The following is a 22,460-nucleotide window of genomic DNA, read 5'->3' as shown; positions in this document are numbered from 1 at the left end:
TTAGAAAAACTGTTAGGTGTTAATTTCTAGACCAAATGTAGAGTAATGGGATAGAAAAAAAACACTGTGAAGGTGTCTGGCTGTAATCTTTATTAATCAAGATAATAGTCTAGCTGTTCAAACTTACAAAAAGATTTTTTATCATGGAAGTAAAGTGCAAAAACAGATCCGTAAATTACTGAAGCTTTGTATTTCGCATCTAGAGTAACAATGCTGAAGTTTGTGTGGGTAAAGTAAACAACCGCTGTTTGGCAATTGAATGAGCTTTTGCCTTAAAACACCTGCTTTAAATAAATTTCCGTTATATTTGAGTAGTGATGTTTGATCTGACAGCCCGTTTATAGCAGTAACTGTATCTGTGATATGTGTTTCCTTTAGAGTATATTGCATTATTTGAAAGATTTTTCTCATACCACATGAATTTCCGGCCAATGTAAAAGTTTTGAAACCTCATATTTTATTTTGGAGGTGTCATGGAGCAGTTTGTTTGGTCTGTATTGTCTGTGCAGAGTTTAATGCAGATGGTTTTCTTCCTACATACCAAAGACATGCTTGTCAAGTTAACTGATTACTCTACATTAACCCAGTATGAATAAGGTGGCGTGTATTAGATATGGTTGCTGATTCACACCCAGATCAGCAGAGACTGACACCTGCCTTCAGTTCTAGAAAATTTGACTATGATGGACCTCAATAGTCGTGTTAATCACAGTGAAATGGTCAATTAAACACCTTTGTCCTTTTATTCTGACAATATATGTTCCTGTATTAAAAGCAATTAATTTTGCCATTATTTCCAAATTCCTTGTTAACAAGTGTGGTAGTTTAGATTGACTTTTACAACTGATTTGTTACTCTCAAAACATTTGAGTCATTTATTTCTGAGAGAACTCCATAATGTTAAAGTGATATTAAAGTGTTTACCATAGTTAAGTTAAACAATGCAGTATTTTTAAATGGACATGATTCCTAAAATTTATCACTGAAGTTCAATCCCTTTATACTTTATTTTATTACTCATTTATGTAATCACCCCACTAGCTATTGGCTATATATTGTGTAGTAGAGGTCTCAGTGCCTGATAGTAAAAGCTCTTACGAAACTTATTCTAAGTGGGTTAACTGTCACTTATAAGATTATTTATTCCTCTCCACCTAATGTTGAGTTTAACATAAAAACTTCGCAACTTCTGAGAAATGTTTTCTAAAACTTTTTATGAACTTTATCTTTGCTAGGTTTAGAGGCTGTTGCAGTCCATCAGATAAATTCAACTAAGAATGTAATTGTTTGAATTTGAATTGAAAACTTTAAACCTATATGCTCAGTTTTGTTTCTCCAAGTTTTTTTTTTTAGTGTAAAGTACTTTCTAAAATCTGCTGCCTTTATACATGACTGTTGGGAAAGGTCATATTTGTATTTTGGTTGGATAGCTTCTGTTGTCCTCACTGAAATGGACTGGATAAAGTCTAGTTTTAAAAAAAAAAAAAGTAAATTTTCATAGTTTATATAAAATATTCAGACAGTGTTGCTTGGGGTTATGTGCCAGGTTTTCATATTCCACCACTTTAATTTCCCTTGAATGTAATTTTAGTGAGAAATTTGTAGAGGGTGCTCTTACCTGAAGTATACATCAGCCTTCTTCTGATAACTTGTCTTTTCATTTGAGTTAGTTGGATGGGGCATGTCTATATATTCAAGTGCTACTTTTGGAAGTTAAAAAATAAAATATGATTTCTATGGCATTTCTGTACTAAGGAGTAGTGCAGAATATGAAGTTCCTGGTTTCATTTAACATGTAAAGTTTCTAAGTGGTAGCAATCAGGAGGAGAAGTTGTGAGTTTTGTTTAATGATTTCAGTGTAGTTCTTGAACAGTGTACCCTTTTCACTCCCATTGTACAAAAAAGCATTTTGGCTAGAAATTGCATTTTCTATTCCTGATGTACATAATTGTGGTAATCTAGCAGTTAATTTGGCCTTTTATTTTCACAAGGGTCAGTGCAAATCACGAATTACTGAATTGCAAAAATCAAGCAGTATGCTTATATTAGTTTACATTATCACTCAAAGCACCAGTTAGGTATGGATGCGATGGAACGAATTAAGTTGGAATTGAAGTATTTGATTTTCACATCTCTGTGAACTGCTATGCAACAATGCTGGAATTTTATCAGATTACAGTGACATATTTGCACATTTACCTTCAGAAATGGCCATTTCTGTTTTTTAGTAGATTATATTCAGTCATCAGTAAAATATCTGAGTTGTCTGTCCAGTGAGGGAGAGCAGCCTTTCTTATTTGAAATGTAGAGTCTGTTTTAGTTGAAGGAGCCAGCTGTTTCTGTCTAATATCTAAATGTACAGTGGCAGTATTACTCGACAATTATATATTGAATAAATATTGAATTTACTTTGCTTAACCTTTTGTGAAATTCTTTACGATTGGTCTGACATGAAATAGCTGCATCTTTGCGTACTAAAGGGTATAAAAATGCATATAATACTATTGGTAGCTTCTGTTGTATATAAATTGAGGTGCTTTGTTTAACAAGTTAAATAAAAAAATATTCTAGTAATTGTAATGATTGTTTTGTGGAGATCAGTATTTTAGAGACCCCTTTACACTTCGCTACTTATTAAAAAATTGACAAGTGCAAACAAAGTATTAGCATTAACTGCCTTCTGCTCTTATAGTTAGCTGACAGGCCATTTAAAATGTATCTTTATAACAAATCTATGGCTGCATGGTGGTAGATTCGTCATGCAGTGATTCGTTTTTTTGTGGTCTTGAAGGTTTGCCTGTTGCTGATATTTATCGAAGACTTTATGCACGGTATGGAGAAAGTGTTTTGTCGCAAAGAATTTGTATGAATGGATAGAGAAGTTCAAGGAAGGTCGCACAGGTGTCAGCCATGAAGAATGAGTCTGGACGCCCATCCGCAACTGATGACAACATTGAGTGTGCACATGAAATGATTCTGTTGAATAGACGAGTGACTTGGATGATGTGGCAAATCGTTTGCAAATCAGCCATGGCTATGCCAATGCAGTAATCCACAACAGGCTTGGATTTCGAAACGTTTGTGCAAGATGGGTACCAAAACAACTCGCAAAAGAGCACAAACAGAAGCGTTTGGATATCTGCAAACAAAATTTTGACCTATATTCTAAGGAAGGTAAACGTTTCTTAAAAAGAATTATTACTGGTGATGAGACATGGATTCATCACTACGAGTATTGAATGAAAACCTCAATTGCCGACCAAGAAAGCATTCAGAAGTCAACCATCAGCTGGAAAATTGATGCTTACAGTTTTCTGGGATACTCAAAGACCAATATTGGACTATTATCAGGAAAAAGGGTCAACATCAACAGTGCTCGTTACAGTAAGATGTTCACTGAAGATCAAAAGCCTAAACTTCGGACAAAACGCAAAGAACTGTTATCCAAGGGCAATGTCCGCACACTGCTGCCAACACTATTGACACTCTGCAGAAACTCTGTTTTGAGGTGTTATTGCATCCTCCTTTATAGTCATGATGTTGCCCCATCGGACTATCATCTGTTTGGTTCCCTGAAAGAAGACCTACTAGGATGAAGATTCATGTCTGATGAAGAGGTGTAGACAGCTGTGCATTCGTGGCTTGTAGCTCAACCTAAAACATTTTTTTAATGAAGGAAGATAAAAGCTTGTTGAAATGGACAAAGTGTATTGAAAAGCAGGGAGATTATGTCGAAAAATTGTTTCTTTTCTGAAAGTTGATTAAAATAAATTCTACAGTCGGAGTGTGGATAATTTTTGACTTGCCCTCGTAACGTTAAATTTCAGTTGGTATTAAAGCCAAGCAGTCTTCAGTATGTGTGATAGTTCAGTAAATTATTATGACAGCATTATGACAATGGTCTCATTGTCTGTGACATGTGCTTAGTTCAGAATATACGTGCAGTTCCCATAACTTTAACCATTATTCAAATATAAATCAAGTAAATTCATTTTTTTAATATTGAACATTTGAGTCATAATTATTGATTCAAGTAACACCACTCACTATTAGCCAGTTGTCTGCTGTTTAAATAGTTAGTTACTCTATTTTCTGGAATCTTTAAATGTTTAATGTAAGTGTCTTTTAATACTTACTACAGCTGTAGTTTATATTTAGCTTTTATGTTTTGCTCTTTTTTCAGACTATAGTGCCTCATTGGGAAGTGATGAAGAGAGTGGCAAAGATTGGGATGAGCTTGAAGAGGAAGCCAGAAAAGGCAAGTAGCTGTTTGCTGGATTATATGTGCTTTAAGCAAATGATTATTACAAATTTTAGTTAGCCTGATGTTGCAGCACATTAATCCGTATGTAATTATGCTCTATTATGTATTTCTTTCATCATTTCAGTTTGTTTCCTACAATTTGTTTTTCAGTAAATTAAACTTTTTTTTTCAAAATACGTAATAATTTTATGCTTTTTCTCTAGCGGACAGAGAAAGCAGGTATGAAGAAGTAGAGGAGCCAAGTCGAAAAAGGAAAAGACCATCTGCCCCTGCACCTTCAAGCAAAAAGAAAAGGAAATGAAGAATTTAAACTAATCTATCCCTATCAGATATGACTCTTAACCACCCATCTGTCCTTTTTGTCTCTATTGAATGAGGCCAATGGATTGTATTGCGGGTATTAACTTCAGAAGACATTCAAAAACAAAACAAAAAAAAAAAAAAAAAAACTATCTTTTACAATATAAGAGTCTTGTTTTCTTTTTGATACTGGTTCTGCCTACTAAAATGTTCCTCTAGATGCTTGTTACAGAAAGGAGAAGAATTTTTTTATACTCACTTCTGCAAATGTTTGATTTTGGTCATTTTTTGTCGGAAAAGGCCACACCCCTTGTGATTTCAACACCAATTAGTTATTTGTAATCACTGCTCCTTCAGCAAGGTTTCATTTTTATAATTTAGGGAAAGCGCATTTGTCTTTAACAAATGTGTGATGTACATATTACTTTGTTTATGTTGGTATATTGATTATTTCCCTTGTACTTTGCGTCCCTATAGTGTAACTGAAATTTCCTTTGTACATCCAAACTAGCTGGAGCCCATCAAAATATATACATTCTCCCACTTTTCATAGAACTTAAATCAGTTAGCGGGAAAATGAAGCATTTTGTGTGACAGTGTTCCTTGCTGACTTGGAAGAGAGTTCTGCTGGCTTAGGAAAGAAAAAGAAAAACTTCTATAGAATGTTTTGCTCCTCTGTGCTCAGTTTTTACTCTTGATGAGTTGGCTACATCGCCTTGACAACTGTGTCATATTACACAAAATCAATCTGAGCCCTACTGTGTAAGGGGATGATCAACAGTATGCATTTATGTACAGACAAAACTGAGTGAGTGAGCTCCTTCTATTGTCCTCGTCTAATTTTTTTATGGACCAAATGTATGCTTTATTTGTGTGTTTATTTTTATGTGTTTTGGATACTTTTTTAAATGTACAAAACTATCTTGACAAACTGCCTAGGACTGACTAAGTTGGAAATGTGTGAATAAAGTAATGATACTTAATGGATTTTTGCAGCAGCTGCTTTTATTGAAGAATAATAGTAATGTTTTAGCTAAGCAGGAAATATCTTTGTGGTGGGGTCTTTATCTGGATGTATACAAGCCAATATATTTATGAATTTCTTGTTCACTGGAAGCTCTAAATAACCTTGACAATTTTTGTGAATAGAACTCAGTAGCTCTTTTTTCCATCTACATTAGTCTGGATGTTCTCACTTAAACTTTTGAACATTCTGCTGAAACTATTTTAAATCTTAGTAGCCTTTTCCCTCTGGGTTTTTGTGTTATTTTAAAGTTGAGCACTTTTTTTATGCTTTTTCTAAGGCTATGCTTGTATTGAATATTAGGGTAAAATGTTGACATCTTGGAATAAAAGCAAAAGCGCATGTATTTTTTATAATTGGGACTCCTGTTTTTTGCATGCATTTGCCAGCAGTAGTTCATGTTTTTAACAAAAGCATTGAAACTTTCAGTTTCAGAAAATAGGCTGGTTGGTGGCTCACTATTCTTTAGTCTCCGATGTTAAGGATTATTTGTGATGGTTTTACAAACGTACATATTAACTTAACAGCTTAATTCTCATGAAATATGGAAGGTCCCAGTTATAATAATGTTAAGACTTGACATTGTAAGAACTGGAATCATGGTAATGTAATCCTGCTCTACAGAATGATGATTCATTACCTTTGTAACCTTACACTTCTTGGCTAATGATGAATTAAAATCTGAGTGTTAATGTGCTGCACATAATTATCAACATTTGCCAAGCTGAAGGATACATTTGCTCTTTCTTTTCAATCCCAGTCCTTTTCATGTTTTTATTGTCCGAGGTTTGTCAAAAAAAATCTTATGCAATAATTGTCATTTCATAGAAACTTTGCTTTGGTTGTACACGTTATTTTAAAAGATCACTCCAACGTCCCAAAAGATTTGCATTCAATAAATGTTCTAAGAAAACTATTCTTTTTTTTATTGTTTCCACAAAGTGATTGAAATTCGCAGAAGTTACAGTTCCTGGTGGATGCTTCAGTAACCACTTAAGACCCAGTGTGATACTTCATATGAAAAGCTGTCTATACTTATTCAAGGCTTTTTTTATTGTTTTTGGTGACCTGTTATTCTTTATTACCCATGCAATAATGTATAAATTGGCTATTTCTAAGTTTTTCAAACCATATGCTCTTATCTACATTTATTAACATTACATTGTGGGTGAATACTGTGTGGAAGAAATCTTTTTTGACCATAAAATTTTTATGTTTACTGATAATGTGATAAGATCAATTGAACAACGGTCACCTTTTTTAGTGTTGTGCCTGTTAGAATAGCTTGTAAAGTGACTTTCTGTATGTACTATTTTTAAAATGTTTCTTTGCATCAGAAAACGTATGTGATACTGTTTTTTGTTTTTGCAGTAAGATATGTGTTTAAGCCTAAGTTCAGCTCTAAAAATGGCATTTTTATTCATTGTCATTGTCTTCTGACACTTCTTCATTATTTTTAAACTCCCAGTAGATGTGGCAGAAAGCCTGTGCTGCTTCAAGTGAAACTTTAAGCTTCCCAATCACGTCTCTGTAATCTTCTGCATTCACAACTGAAACAAATGAAAAGTGGTTAGTAGGGTTTTATTTGCCTGAAATATGCATCATCATTCTTGCAATACAATGGATTCTCCTAAAGCATTGTTACTTTTCCCTTTGCAGTGTTTATGCTATACTGATGGATGGTTTTACTTTGTAATTAGCTAAAATGCAAAAAGCTTTTGAAAGTAATAAGATGCATCTCAATTTGAAAAGGAGCTGTGTGCAAGAAATTTCATACTAAACTAATCAAATTTTCTAATCCTAGTTAATCCAGTTTCAGTGTTGTAGAAAGCCAGAGCATACCTTAACATTTTGGGTGCGCACAATCTTGTGTACACAGATTTTGGATGTGACAAGACAAAAAGAGTATCTTAATGAAATCCTGCTGCAGACTCCATACAAATTGACCAGGCCCAGGTGCATATACAGTCACCTGAAGCCGTGGTACTGCACTGCCTTACTTTTTGTTGTTCATTGGTAGCTATTTATAAATAATGAAATTCAATAAACTGTAATAGTACTGCTGACTCTGGATTGTGAGTTTGACTCCCTAGTTTATAATGTTGTGGTCTCTTGTCAAATTTAGATTAATATACTGCTTCTCTCTCTCCCTCTCCAATGCCTTAACTCTTCCCAGTTGGACTTTGTTTCCAAGACATTTATAATACACCACATTCTACCTTTTAGTAACTCATTTTGTATTACACAAGTTAATAGTCTGTCCAAACTGGCTCTTGTCTTGCTGCACATAAACTTCTAAACATTGTCACCTTTCCAAAGAAGCAATTCAATTACTGCACTGATTAGGTTAACTCTGTAAGTCCTTCAAACCATAGCATTGGGACAAACCTTTTGTGCATTATGCACATCTGTGCCCTTACTCATATGCTGAGCCTCTTCCTGTTTAGTGTCCTCCATGCCACAAAGCTGCTTTTGTTAGTGTTTGATAGTGTCGCTCTTAAAATTCCAGAATAACCGTACACGACATTGAGCTGTGTTCTACTTGGATGTACTTCTGCCTTTCCCGATGTCTGACTGCCGCAAATGTGGCAACTTGCCAGCAAACAGACAGCAAAGGACTTTAAAGCCTCCATAGGCTCCCAGGTAATTACCTCCGGTTGTTTTAGACAGTGCACGTACAGAAAACCAGCTCCGTTCAAATGCAGATTCATTTCAACACCTTGCACAAGCTGATGTATTTGCTTATCTCCTATTCTGTCAGACTCCTGACTCCTGAGGTACTATTATAGTTGTGGTCTTGCTGTATATATTATAATTCTCCATGAATTCTTAGTTTTTGTCTTCTAATGTATGATGTTGAATTAGCTTGTATTCAATTACGGTGTGTTGAACTGTTTGCTGTGTAAATTGTGTTGCTTATTGAGTATGAAACATTATGTTAGCGGCAGTGAAGTTGGCTGTATATAGAGTTTGGTAGCCATCATGAGCAACTAGTAACGCAGCTCATCAGGTGTTGTACAGTATGTATAATATGTAAAGTATATAGTAGTATATGATAAAGGATTTTTTAAGTTTGTCTGCACTAAAGTTCAGGTTCACTTAACCCCTTATCAAGCGGGGTCATTTTTGCTAAATCGCTTGTAATTTGACCTCTCCAAATTAGAATCATTGCTGTTATTGAACTATCTGGAGTATAAACACGTTTGGTCTCTTTGTAAAGGTAACATTCTCTAGTTTCACCCTTAGTAGTCAGAATCACTGTAGGTGTGACTGATCAAAAGTTATGCACATTAGAACTCACAGAAAAAATGAATTTTTTTGTTCTCGCCTAAGTTTTTTTGTGAAAATAAAGGCCTCTATAGCTGGACAGGGGACAGAAACACACTATGTACCAACAGAATAACTTGTTGACTACTCACATTTCAAATTTGAAAATAATACCTGTAAAAATGACATTTTACACCAGTTTTTATGTGGGCATGTCCAGGTGCTTTTTAGAGGGACCTATGGTTTCCATTATCCACATTTTGGAACGTATGGAAAAAGTGTAATAACTTTTGAATGCTTCAACCCACATATATCAATGAGGGCTCTACTGAAAGCTTACACCTAAAGGAATCTATATCTACACACAGTGTCACTCTATTAGTTATTGAAATTCATATTCCATAATAAAAACAATAAAAAATACACATTTCAATATAAAAATAGTCAAAACAAGTCTTATGGGCCAAAAATATATATATTTTTTAATAAAATGCACACAAACTATATACATTTTTTACAAACTGTTACAACACAGCTCAGCGTTTTTCCATGTGCCACTGATTGTAGCAATCCCTAGCAGGCAGAAAGCACAAGGGCGTGTCACATGTCGCTCTCTGCCTCAGACCTCTCCTGGTCCGATTGATCACTGTCACTCCGCGTACATGCCTCTACTACTTAATCGAGAGTGTATTTACGTTTATCTGTACGTTTATCCATATTTAAAATGCGAAAAAACTTGGTGAAATCACAATAAACAACCACGCACCAAGTCTGTAGACTGGCACAAATGCCAGCTTTGCGCAGCTCCGATCGGTTTTGTTTACAAGTTGGCATGGCAAGTTACATATCGGCGTGCTCAGCTGCTCATTGGCTGTAAGTTTGTAGTGACACTCACAGCGTCCAATCAAACTGGTAGATTCTACCAGGGTTTGGAGTTGTGCGTCATCGTTCAGCTGTCTGTGACACTCGTTGGCTATACAAGGTGCCAGTCACCCCCCAGACCCCTCGTAATTGGCCAACTTAGGTGTCAATCAGAAGCTAACACTTCTGTGTAACATGCTTTAGCATGGTTATTGCCGACAGAAACAAATTACGTCTGATATGACCAATAGAGATGAAAAAAAATGTCGGAGCTAGTCTCAAGTTAAGAAACGTTTTCTGGAGTTTCTGTCCCATTTGAGGATCTATCATGTGTTTTGGACCTAATCGTTTTACTGGATTATATTACCTGGAGCCTTACGGACAGAATGAGATCAATATTGCTCGGAAATATTGATGTTTGACTTGCAGAGAGCCTTCAAAGGTAGGAAAAGTCAGCTCTTAAAAGTATTTACTTCTCTGTAAAAAAGGATTTAGTGTCAGTGCTGTGGTTGTTGTGTGTCAAAATGGTTTATATCATCGGAAAGACGAGACTCTGAATTTTCATTTGATGTGTAGTATGTCGAGGTGCATGACAGAGGGGCATGCACACATGGCTGTGACGTCGTCCAATCGTCGTTATGTACCGGGACCAGTACGTGTGCAATGATTTAGGCTTGAGTAAGTATTAAGCTTCAGAACTTACTGGAAGCTTTCTGTGTATTATGGCAGAATAAAATATTTCAGTTGTCACTCTAACAGAGCTCCAAAAGTCCCATGGTGAGATGGGCAAAGGACAACTATTCTAGTAGAACATCAATTAGCAGTTTATTGTAGAGCGACATGGCAGAAGCCAAACTGGAGTAAAATCATACTACAGTTCTCTTTGAGCTTGCTAAATGGCATTTAAAGGACCAAGGGAAAAAAAAAAAAAAGAGAAAAAAGATTTTCTCATAAACCTTTTTGGGCAGAAATACAAGAAATACTTATCACCTGCTCAATAAAGCATGCATGTTGGACGCATTACACTATTGGGAGGCTTCTAAGCAGTTGAGACAGGGAGACGGGTCCTTGAGGTAAAGCTGCTCCAGAGTTCACATGACATCAAATTGGGATGCCCTTTCAGGATGGCAATGACTCAGAAGCACACAGCTACAACAATACTAGAGTGCCTTCGGGACAAGTCTAAGTGGCCCAGCCAAAGCTGACATTAAACTTCATAGAATGTAGGTGGAGTGACCTGAGACTTCCCATCCAGTCTAAGGGTGAAAGGATCTGCCCAAATTCAGATGTGTCAAGTTTGTAGAAACTTTCAAAGCTGTAATTGCTGCCAAAGGGGCTTCTGCGAAGTATTGAACTAAGGATCTGAATACTTCTATTAATGCAATATTTCAGATTTAGATTTTTAATAGTTTTGCAAATCTTTTTGAAAACATTTTCACTTAGTCATTATGCATAATTGAATGTAGATTCATGGATCAATTTGCAATTATTGCCCCTTTAAATCTACAACACTCTTAACTGGTAGATGTGGATTGGTTCGGAATCCAATGCACATACAGTGGATATAAAGTCTGCACACCCCTGCCAAAACTGCAGATTTTATGTAATAAAAAAAAAAGAAAGCTTTGATTAAATCCTTTAAGAACTTATTTCACCTTTATTGCAAGATTGCAGTCTGTACAAGGAAGGTGAAAACAAATCAAACTGTTTTAACAAAAAACGAAAACAAAATTCATACAAAAGCCTGGTTACATTAGTGTGTGCATTCCTTAAACTAATCCTTAGTTGAAGCACCTTTTGATTTTATTGTAGCACTCAGTCTTTTTACGTTAGTCTGTCAGTTTAGTACTTCTGCACTTGCCGATTTTGTTTTTTTTTTTTGCCTATTCTTTGCAAAAAAAAAAAAAATAAAAATGTCCAGATCTGTTAAATTATGAGGGTGTTTCCTTTGCACAGCTCCCTTCAGGTCAACCCACAGATTCTTAGTTGGATTAAGGTCTGGAATCTGGCTGGGCCATTCTAGAATATTGATCCTCCTTTGATGAAGCCACCGCATTGATGATTTTGATGTATGCTTTGGGTCATTGTCATGCTGAAAGGTTTCTCTTCATCTTCAGCTTCAGCTTCCTAGCAGATACTTAGATCTATTCATAATTACATTCAGCTTGTCTGAAGGCCAAGTTCCAGCTGAAGATGCTGCCTCAACCATGCTTCACTGTGGCTATGGTGTTCTTTTGATGATGTGTTCTGTTCAAAGCTTTTGGAGTTACGGCCAAATAGTTCAACCTTGGTCTCATCAGACCACAATACATTTCCCACATGGTTGTGGAAGCCCAGGTATACCTTTTTGCAAAGTTTAGTAGGGCTTGGATTTTTTTCTTTGTGAGAAAAGACTTTGGTCTTGTTATCCTACCCTACAACCCAGACATACAGTGCATCCGGAAAGTATTCACAGCACATCACTTTTTCCACATTTTGTTATGTTACAGCCTTATTCAAAATGGATTCAATTCATTTTCTTCCTCAGAATTCTACACACAACACCCCATAATGAAGCCACTCCTTTGATATCTTGGCTGTGTGCTTAGGGTCGTTGTCCTGCTGAAAGATGAACCGTTGCCCCGGTCTGAGGTCAAGAGCGCTCTGGAGCAGGTTTTCATCCAGGATGTCTCTCTACATTGCTGCAGTCATCTTTCCCTTTTTTCTTGACTAGTCTCCCAGTTCCTGCCACTGAAAAACATCCCCACAGCATGATGCTGCCACCACCATGCTTCACTGTAGGGATGGTATTGGCCTGGTGGTGAGCGGTGCCTGGTTTCCTCTAAACGGGACGCCTGGCATTCACACCAAAGAGTTCAATCTTTGTCTCATCAGACCAGAGAATTTTGTTTCTCATGGTCTGAGAGTCCTCCAGGTGCCTTTAGACAAACTCCAGGCGAGCTGCCATGTGCCTTTTACTAAGGAGTGGCTTCTGTCTGGCCACTCTACCATACAGGCCTGATTGGTGGAGTGCTGCAGAGATGGTTGTCCTTCTGGAAGGTGGTTCTCTCCCCACAGAGGACCTCTGGAGCTCTGACAGAGTGACCATTGGGTTCTTGGTGACCTCCCTGACTAAGGCCCTTCTCCCCCGATCGCTCAGTTTAGATGGCCGGTCAGCTCTAGGAAGAGTCCTGGTGGTTTTGAACTTTTTCCACTTACTGATGATGGAGGCCACTGTATTCATTGGGACCTTCAAAGCAGCAGAAATTTGCAAAAATCTCAAGTAAACTTTTTTCACGTTGTCATTATGGGGTGTTGTGTGCAGAATTCTGAGGAAAAAAATGAATCCATTTTGGAATAAGGCTGTAACATAACAAAATGTGGAAAAAGTGATGTGCTGTGAATACTTTCCAGATGCACTGTATGAAGAATATGACTGATTGTTTTCACATGTAGGGAACAACCAGTACTTACCTTGAAATCCTGCAGCTCTTTTAATGTTGCTGTAGGCCTCTTGGTGGCCTCTCTGCCCAGTTTTCCTCTTGTCTTCTCATCATTTTTGGAAGGACGTCCTGATCTTGGTAGAGTCACTGTTAAGCCATATTTTCTCCACTTGTTGATGACTGTCTTCACCGTACTTCATGGGATGTGTAATGCTTTGGGTACTTTTTTGTACCCCTGCCCTGATTGATACCTTTCAGTGGTGAGATCCTGTTCATGTTTTTAAAAGCTCTTTGTGGACCATGGCGTCTTGTTGCAACCAAGGGGATATCACGATAATCCTACAGAAACAGCTGTACTTTATCTGAGCTCAATCACCTGGTTTTTGTTTTTTTTTTTTTTTCCTTTTATCAATGAACAGTTTCTGATTTGTTTTCACCTTCTTTGTATAGCTTGCAATTAGGTGGAATAAGTTCTGATAGGATTTATCTGGGTTTCATTTTGTTATTACCCCAAATTTTGCCACTGGTGTGTAGACTTTTTATATCCAATGTACAGTCCATAAATATAAAAATTAAATACACATACAAACATACTGCATATTAATATGTTCATTTTATATGCATGCATAAGCATGTAGAAACAGCAGATACATGAAAAACTGTCAAATTATACGAAATGTATGTTTAAAACGTAGGTTAGAGACTCCGTGCTATGTCATGTGTGTTTGTACTAAACATGCCTTTGTATGCTGAGTTATTATTTTTTGCTCGTACTGTTTACTCAAAGCATGCATCATTCACTTGGAAAATAAGCCACAAAAATCAAACTTTCTAGACCTTATCTTTTATAATGTTGGCTCAGTTGATGACCCAGTGTTTGTCTGGATGGCTGTTAAGGGTGTCATGTGTGATTTCACAATTAGTTTTGCCATTGGACTATTGTGCTTGATGCCTTAAATTGTTGGAGCTGGAATCCTCCCACAAATCCTTGGCATGACCATTTTGTAGTATAGTTGGTCCGAAACATGAGCTATTATGTGTGCATGCAAGGATGGAGTTAAGTCCTTTTCCTTCAATGTTCTTAGTTTACCTACCAGAAAATCTAACTTTGTTGTGTCTACTGCTAAGCCGAGGAAACTGCTGGCTCTTGGAATTTGCTGATCTGACTCCTTTGCATCTTTAAAAAACAAGTTTATCTGTTTGAGATTAAAATTTGTTTCCTTTCAGTTTTATTTGGAGTTATTTGTACACTTTTCTATTCTTTCTCCTTCAGGTTTTAAATAATTTATTGTTAATTTTGTTCTCTTTAGGTTATTAACTGAGGAAGCTTCTATGTGAGACACTGCAGAAGTTCAGAACTTTAGGAGGCTTTGAATTCAATGGGTTTGGGGAAAACGTTTGGGCCTAATGGACTTCTATTGGAACTTCTATCCACATAATGGAATCCGTGATCTTATGCATAACATCTCTATGACTAAACTTCAGTATTAATTTCGTGTTTTCTGAAACATGGCAAGGAGCCCACTGAATGTTCTGTTCTTCACTCTGATGTTAAGCTGCTTGCAAATGTACTTTCAGATCACCTACAGAGAGAGATTCATACATTAATTCACCCAGACCACATGGAATGTATTCAATCTCGCTTCGAGAATATCTGCCATCTTCTTGGGATTTGGGATTTGTAAAAACAGAGTTAATATTTGTGATGATGTGTCTATTGGAATGACAAATGCAATGCATTTTACTACTAAAAATGTTTGTGATATGTCTTTTGTTGGAATGACAGACACATACCAACACGATAAAACACAAATGCTTATACTTAAGATGGGTAAGGTTTGTAGTTTTTACTCCTCTCCATTGTTCACCTTCCTCACAAAATGTTCAGTTTATATAGAGGCTTCAGGCAAGGCTGTCCTCGTTCCCCTTTACTTTTTAATCTCTCTCGGGAACCATTTGCATTCTGCAACTCTGACCTGATCTCTCCTATAACAATTCATAATATTCACTGTAAGCTTTACCCATATATGCTAACAATATTTTTTTTTTTTTGATGATGCATCATCTAGTCTCCTACATGTCCTTAATCATTTAACATTTTTTGAGACTTTGGTTGGTTATGAAGTAAATCTGTCCTTTTCTTTCTCAGAAAGCACTCTTCCTCCACCCATATTGTTAACAGCTTCGTTTTATTACCATGATATTGAGATTTCCACCATATTTCAAAATACTGAAGGGCATGAGGGTGTCAGGAATTTTTCTTATGGGACAGCTTAGCTATAAGCTAAACAAACGGGCTTGTTGCACTGAATGGTCTCCTTTCGTTTGTCAAAGTTCTCCAACCTGTCTCTATCTTCTCATTCTTGTTTATAAATTATTAACATGAAATTGTGTTCCCAGCATCAGGTTTTTGTTAGTGCCATGACCCCCCAACCTAAAGTTGCTGACCTTTAAGAGTTCAGTTTGTTCTGGAATTCTTAGACCTTCCATCAGATTTTATTTAACCCTGATTTAGAGACTGGTCAGTGGTAGGACTGTCGCTTCTGGACTTACAGCTTTAACATTTCCTTTGCGTCTGCTGTGCTTTTGCTTTACTCCAAACACCCCACACCAAAAAAACTTGGTTTTCTTTTAGTGTAACCTCCTGGCTCTTCTTCCTTTTTCTTCACTTCTGTAATTGTGGCCCTCTAATCTCTTATCCTTTCAGGAGTTGCTACTACACTGTAAGGCACCTAAGCTCCCGCCTAGCTTAGCACTACAATGAATCTTTTACAATTGGTGGGCACAGTGTATTTTCTTCCCCCATGGGTACATATGGGTATTAAAGCAATTGGCATTAATTTTGACAACATCTGGTATTTCTAGTTCCACTCATTGTGTTCAAAGTAGGCCTGGGAAAGTTAATGCGTTCATTTGTGTTATTAATGTGTTAAAAATATTGTCGCATCCAGGGTTGGCCACGAGGCAAACTGTTCTGGCACGTGTAATAAGTATATAAGTTTAATATGTCATAGTGCTCTGTACAAAAAATATTTTATAAATCCACTCACATGTACAGCTAACACAAGGCCAGATTTAGCACACAGATTTTGAACTGCTAGGCAAGCTTTTTAAGACAAGACAAGTTAAGGACAAGTGCGAAATGGGCATTGTACTATTTCTGCGTGTCAGAGTCAGCATGACATTGGATCTTCTTTTCCTTGTTTGGAATGGCATGATTTACCTAAGTGGGGGTCTGCACATGAAGGAAGAGTATAAAGGCTTGGAACACTACCCGGCACACCTTTGAAGCCAATGGACGGATGGAAGATACCGTCATCAGATCCGGAAAATCCTTCCAACGCAGTAACGAAAATGGCAGACTCTACACAAGGTCTTGTCATGGGCTTCCTCGTCTGTTAGGCCGTGTAAACTGTCATTAAAGAAAGCTAAGTTATTTAGTGATTTCTTACCGCCATATTTCTAGGTGAGGGGTATCGCCTTTTTATATTATATCTATATCGTTTCGGGTTATGTGACATGCCGCAATTACAAAAGAACTTATTCCAACCAGGGAGCTAGTGCCCCCCACTGGATTCAGCATTGCTTTGGTCAAAGTGCCATTTTCATGCTAATTTTTTTTTTACATTACAGAACAATAAAACGAATATGTTAAGTGTGTATCTAAAGAATTACATACACATCCAGTACTGTATTGACTGTAGGTACTACCTTTAAAAATTTAATAAAATGCATATTTCATTTAAAGGATTAACATTTTGGGGGGCACGGTGGCGCACTGGGTAGTGCAGCTGCCTCGCAGTTAGGAGACCCAGGTTCGTTTGCATGTTCTCTCCATGTCTGCGTGGGTTTCCTTCCACAGTCCAAAGACATGCAGGTTAGGTGCATTGGTGATCCAAAATTTCCCTAGTGTGGGTGTGTGCGTGCCCTGCGGTGGGCTGGCGTCCTGCCCGGTGTTTGTTTCCTGCCTTGTGCCCTGTGTTGGCTGGAATTGGCTCCAGCAGACCCCCGTGACCCTGTAGTTAGGATATAGCGGGTTGGATAATTTCATACATTTATGAGCAGGCTTTCAAGTCAACTCAGGCCCCTTCTACAGGCAAGATGTAATCGATTGATTGATTATTTATTACGTCTTGCCTGAAGAAGGGGCCTGAGTTGCCTTGAAAGCTTGCATATTGAAATCATTAGTTAGCCAATAAAAGGTGTCATTTTGCTTAACTTCTTACTACACACATAATGGCTTACATGGTACAACACCCTAGTACTACATACATTTATGCGATTAATTGGTTCATTTTTTTGATTGATTCCCAGCCCTAGTTTAGTTTTCATTTTCTACCTTCAAATCAGGACATTTTGTGTGATAAATGTTACTACTTTAGGCTCTTGATTGTGTCCAGTTTCACAAATTGCTAGTAGGTGTTCTTGAATGAACACCGATTCAAAATAACGCGACAAAGCCCCACTCATTGTTTGTTTCCATTACTGTTGTTTTTCAGAAGCCCACTTCCTTCTCATTCTGGAGGCCGATTTCCAGACAGCACATTCAAGCTGTTTGCTTAGGCAGCCGGTAAGTGAACGTTAGGATTAATGAATTACCTCTAGTTTGGCTCTCTGTGGGTGAGGGCCTAGAGATGGACTGGTGGCCCCCGCCCCCCGAAGCCTCAATTCCTGAATTAGATAGAACATTATTTGGGGAGATGTTATTATTATTATTATTTTTTTATTTCATTTATTAGTTTTGTGTTTTTTTTTTAGGTCACCTGGAATGTTAAGACCGAGCTCCTTTCATTCATTGAGGATCAGAAAACCCTTTTAAGTTCTGTTTAGCAAGTAAAGAATCAATCAAGTGGTCTTTCACTCACCGTCCAACTGCTGTTCAACAACGTCGCTTCCTGACAAGAGAATGGCTTTTAGGTCCAGATATGCATAACCGACATCTTGGCATTCTTCATGCTCTTCCTCTACTGGCTCACTTACTACGGTAAACTTTAACCTGAGAGTTGAGAACACATCAAGAATAGCTGGTCAGAAATTTATATGGCAGCCGGGTACCAAAATTGGTCATACTCTGATATTCTGCATGCTAATGTTCATTTTCGTATTTATTGCATAAAAATGTTGTTGGAATGCACTGCATATTACAGATCAAGACAGGGTTTCCATAATAACTTTTACAATAGTAATTTTTCTGCTCTACACTGCCTTATTTCTCTTTCAGTGTCAATGGACCACGCAGAGGTCTTGTCATTTATCTTTGATGATGCAAATGTTAGTACAGTGATACCTTGAGATACGAGTTTAATTCGTTCCATGACCGGGCTCGTAGGTCAAAATGCTTGTATCTCAAATCAGTTTTCCCCATTGAAATTAACTGAAATGAGATTAATTCGTGCCAGCCCCCCAAAAAAACACCCCAATTTTTTGGTAAATGTTTTCAACATAAGAAAAATGTATTGATAATGAACAAATATTGGATACAAAGAAAATAAAACCTAATACATAAAAGAGAATCGAAAGAAATACACAGATGTTGGTGAAGCCGATTAGCGTATTGTAATGTTTTTTTCTTTCACTTTTGCTTAACTTAATTTTCTTCTTCACTATTTTTTTTCTTTTTTGCCACACTTTCGTCACTTTAATTTGCAGGGCGTTTCAATGGAAACCTGTCCAAGGAGCTTTGTTTAGTCCTCCCCTTTAGAATGTTTCTGAAATGAGTTAGGCAAGCGTCCTTAAATAGCGCCGCTGCACGACCAGTTGTAACTTTTTCAGGGTGTTTCTTTTCTTTAAAGTTCGAAATTTTTTTCCACATTGCAAACACTCCCTTTATTTCACTTTAAGAGATAACCTCCTCCGCGATACCGATCTCCTGCAGAACCTCCATATGTTGCTGCGTCTGTAATTCCGTCAGCTCCTCTGTCGTCTGTTCCTCGGAATTTACAGTGACAAGCTCTTTGATGGCTCGTATTTCGAATTTTGGCTCGTAACTCAAGGCAAAAAAATCGACCTAGTGGCGGCTCGTATCTCAAAAAACTCGTACGTTAGGGCACTCGTATCTCAAGGTACCACTCTATATGACTGCCAGTCTGCTCAAATATACAGGGTGGGCCATTTATATGGATACACCTTAATAAAATGGGAATGGTTGGTGATATTAACTTCCTGTTTGTGGCACATTAGTATATGTGAGGGGGAAAACTTTTCAAGATGGGTGGTGACCATTTTGGATCCAACTTTTGTTTTTTCAATAGGAAGAGGGCCATGTGACACATCAAACTTATTGGGAATTTCACAAGAAAAACAATGGTGTGCTTGGTTTTAACGTAACTTTATTAAACTAAATGGCCCACCCTGTAGATTTGGAACTTTCTGAAGTGAAATTGTTAATCCACAGCACTGCTTGTGCACCAGCTGATTTGTGAGTTGTACTGGACGGCGGGCCTCTTCCATTAGGTTTACTACCAGACGGCTAGAGCAATGGACATGGTTACTACTTTTATTTATCTTTCTGCCTTGCCAAGGTTCATACAGGAAGTAATAAAAATATGCAAATATAAAAAGGGGAGAAAAAAGGTAAAGCTTATTAAAGCAGGTACAAGACCCAACATTTTGGCTGTATCGCCTTCATCAGGTGTGCAGCTAAAAAACGAACGAGCAGGCAACAGACATTAGGAGGGAGTAGCTGAGATACACAACGAGAGAAGATGAAGAGAGAGATTAAAATCTGGAGAAATGTGTGATCCTAGGCTGAGACTGAATTTGGCTTCTTCTGTTTTCTTTGAAAAGTGTCTGTGAAGCCCTGTGAAAGAACACAAACAGAGAATCCATCGTTCCTATGATCATGGGATGTGAAGTGTTCTGCGCTAGGCTTTGTGAAGTGTTTGATTTTAAAATTGCGAACATGCTCAATGAAGCACTTAGCAAGCTGTCACCTTTCAGTCAATTCCAACAGGAAATGCAGAACATTCAGACTGGCCAGGGTAGCCTGCATCTTAAAATTGAATTTACCAGAGGGACCAATACAAGGGGATTGTTGGTGGCATATTGGCTAGTGACACAGCGGCTCATGTTACAGCTCCTGTAGTGCCTGGTGGACAATGTGCCTCTCCTCTGTGAAGAGAGCTGTGGACGGGACTTTTGTGCAAGGTTAGGTGGTTGATGGGAGGAGATTTAATGGAAGATTAGGATAAGAGACCCTTCTAGAAGGGTCAGTTGCAAAATGCTGGAGATTGAGTGTTGGGATGGAATGGCAGGTTTCATCATCGGGGTTTCTCTTAGATTGAATGTTATGATGTCTGCTCCTGGCTTGATTGAAGGCCCTGACAAAAACATGAGAAGGGCATCCTTGCTCATTGAAGAAACTCCTCATTCTGAGTGTTTCACCACCGAAGTCACTGAAGAGGCGGCGACGTCTAAGGAAATGTGAAAGAGGTTGAGAGTTTTTTTTAGCAGGGCTGTCTTAACGTGTGGGCTAAACGGGCACTGGCTGGGGGCTCCAGGAGCATAGGGGTCCACAATGTTTCTGATGCCTATGTATGTTTCCGTTTTGCTATGTTGCTGTTAAGATGGCTCTGGCTTTTAATATGTCAGGGGTGGAAGGAGCTGTAGAGATGGCGTAGGGCAGTGGTGGCACGTGTGCCGTCGCCCCAGCACAGAGTTCGTTACTAGAAAGCCAGAGTGACGCGGGGCCAGAATGCTCCTTTCCCCCTTCTCCACGCGTGCCTGAGGACATTTCACACATCACCCGTCCCTCTGCCCAGCAGCCCAATGGGAGCGCTTCCTCCCTCTCCTGCCTGGGATGCGGCGTGCGGGTGCGGCGCGGACGGCAGTCTGTTGAGTCTGTGGCAAAGGTGATTTCTATGGTGGGGTTGGACAGGATGTGGTATAGCAGGTCCACAGCTCAAAAGTGAAAAGGCCAGTTGTAACAGATAATCGCCACACTCACGGCTTAGGGGGGGGGCGTGGTCGTTGGCTGGAGCGGTTCACGGGAGCTTCATGATGCGGGTGGTCCTCTCTTAAGTGCACAGGTCAGGAGTCGTCCGCATCTGTAATTGTTGCCGGGAGATGGTAATCGCCACACCTGATCCACGTCCCCGTAATATATAATAGAAGTATCCCACAGCTACTTGAGCTCCTGTTCTGTGTCGCCTGTTTATTTCTGTGACTCTTTAGTTTGTATTTCTCCAAAGAAAGTAAAATGGAGTTGCCAGGCACCCTAATTATTTTTTTGGGACTCTGCAAGTCGCTCTGTTAAGGATTTTACTGATATGAACAGCTACCTGTTATGATCTGATACTCTGGGTCCCCCCTGGTCATCTGCCATATTCTAGTCTCTTCTGGCGGAGTTTAAAAACCCTTGCAAAAAGAAAACAGTAATGGCTGAGCTACAGTAACTTTTGTTTGATGTGCAAAAACAAAATGTTTTATTTTTGCAGTGCTTAAATACTAGCAGAAAAAAAGATAAGGTAAATTAACAACAATATCGAAAAATAAAACAAAAATAACCTAATAACAGCGCAACTAACAAAAAGAAATGCATACATAAAACTAGCAACGTAGGCCCAGTTCTCCTGAGTCAACCCTCTGCCAGTGTCTCAAAGTCAGCATCCAAAAAAATAATCCCTTTACTCTGAAGACAATTCCTGTATGGAGGTTTGAAGTCCTCCCATTACTTTTAGTTCACATTACAATTTTTATCTTTTATATAGACATCCAATTCCAATAACACGTTCAACGCTTAACCCCAATTAGTTACATAATCCTTTAATAAGTCACTGGTCTCACACTCCAGTCCTGGAGGGCCGCAGTGGCTGCAGGTTTTCAATCCAAGACCAGGTTTATACGTCACACGACGCGACACATGCTGCAGTGGATGCTCCTGCTACGCAAGCGTTGTACTGTTTATACTTGTGTGCGTACTTTACATAAATCTGGAGGAATCCACCAGGTGGCACTGCGAGATATCATCATGGTGAGAACAGGTTTGGCTTCGCTGTGTTGTGAATTTCCTGGAACACCCATTAAATTCCGATGACACCTTACCGCATTATCTCTGAAAAGGATGTTTAATGATTAAATCCATCAATCCAGGGATGTGTCCATTCCAGCAAGCATTGAGCACGAGGTAGAAACAATCCCTGGACGGGGCATCAGCTCATCGCAAGGTGAATACAAGCACACATACACTAGCGTCATTTTAGCGTCACCAAAGCTGCATATCTTTGGAAGGAAACCGGAGCCCACTGAGGAAACCCAGCAGGAAAACATGTAAACTGCAGGCAGGGAACACCAGCGACGTGACTCCCTAGTGCTACCGCTCCGC

The 22,460-nt window shown here is 38.4% G+C and overlaps 2 protein-coding genes across 2 annotated transcripts in view; one reads left to right on the top strand and one right to left on the bottom strand.

The window, feature by feature from the left end:
- Nucleotides 1–6,488, top strand: part of supt16h (SPT16 homolog, facilitates chromatin remodeling subunit) — a 63,133-nt gene extending 56,645 nt beyond the window's left edge. The window contains exons 24-25 of the mRNA XM_039746079.1: nt 4,184–4,258; nt 4,468–6,488. Of these exons, the coding sequence (XP_039602013.1) occupies nt 4,184–4,258; nt 4,468–4,565 (173 nt within the window). The 3' untranslated portion in view covers nt 4,566–6,488. The remainder of the gene's footprint in view (nt 1–4,183; nt 4,259–4,467) is intronic.
- Nucleotides 6,489–7,004: 516 nt separating this feature from the next.
- The window catches only part of LOC120519288 (protein fantom-like), a 126,668-nt gene continuing 111,212 nt past the window's right edge, over nt 7,005–22,460 (bottom strand). The window contains exons 29-30 of the mRNA XM_039742574.1: nt 18,004–18,134; nt 7,005–7,138 (exon numbers count right to left, since the gene is read on the bottom strand). Coding sequence (XP_039598508.1) covers nt 7,005–7,138; nt 18,004–18,134 — 265 coding nt within the window. The remainder of the gene's footprint in view (nt 7,139–18,003; nt 18,135–22,460) is intronic.

The sequence above is a fragment of the Polypterus senegalus genome, chromosome 1 (genome assembly GCF_016835505.1).
Source record: "Polypterus senegalus isolate Bchr_013 chromosome 1, ASM1683550v1, whole genome shotgun sequence".
In the NCBI taxonomy this organism is placed as follows: domain Eukaryota; kingdom Metazoa; phylum Chordata; class Cladistia; order Polypteriformes; family Polypteridae; genus Polypterus; species Polypterus senegalus.
Note: the sequence above shows the minus strand (reverse complement) of the source record. Positions and strands in the feature narration are given on the sequence as shown.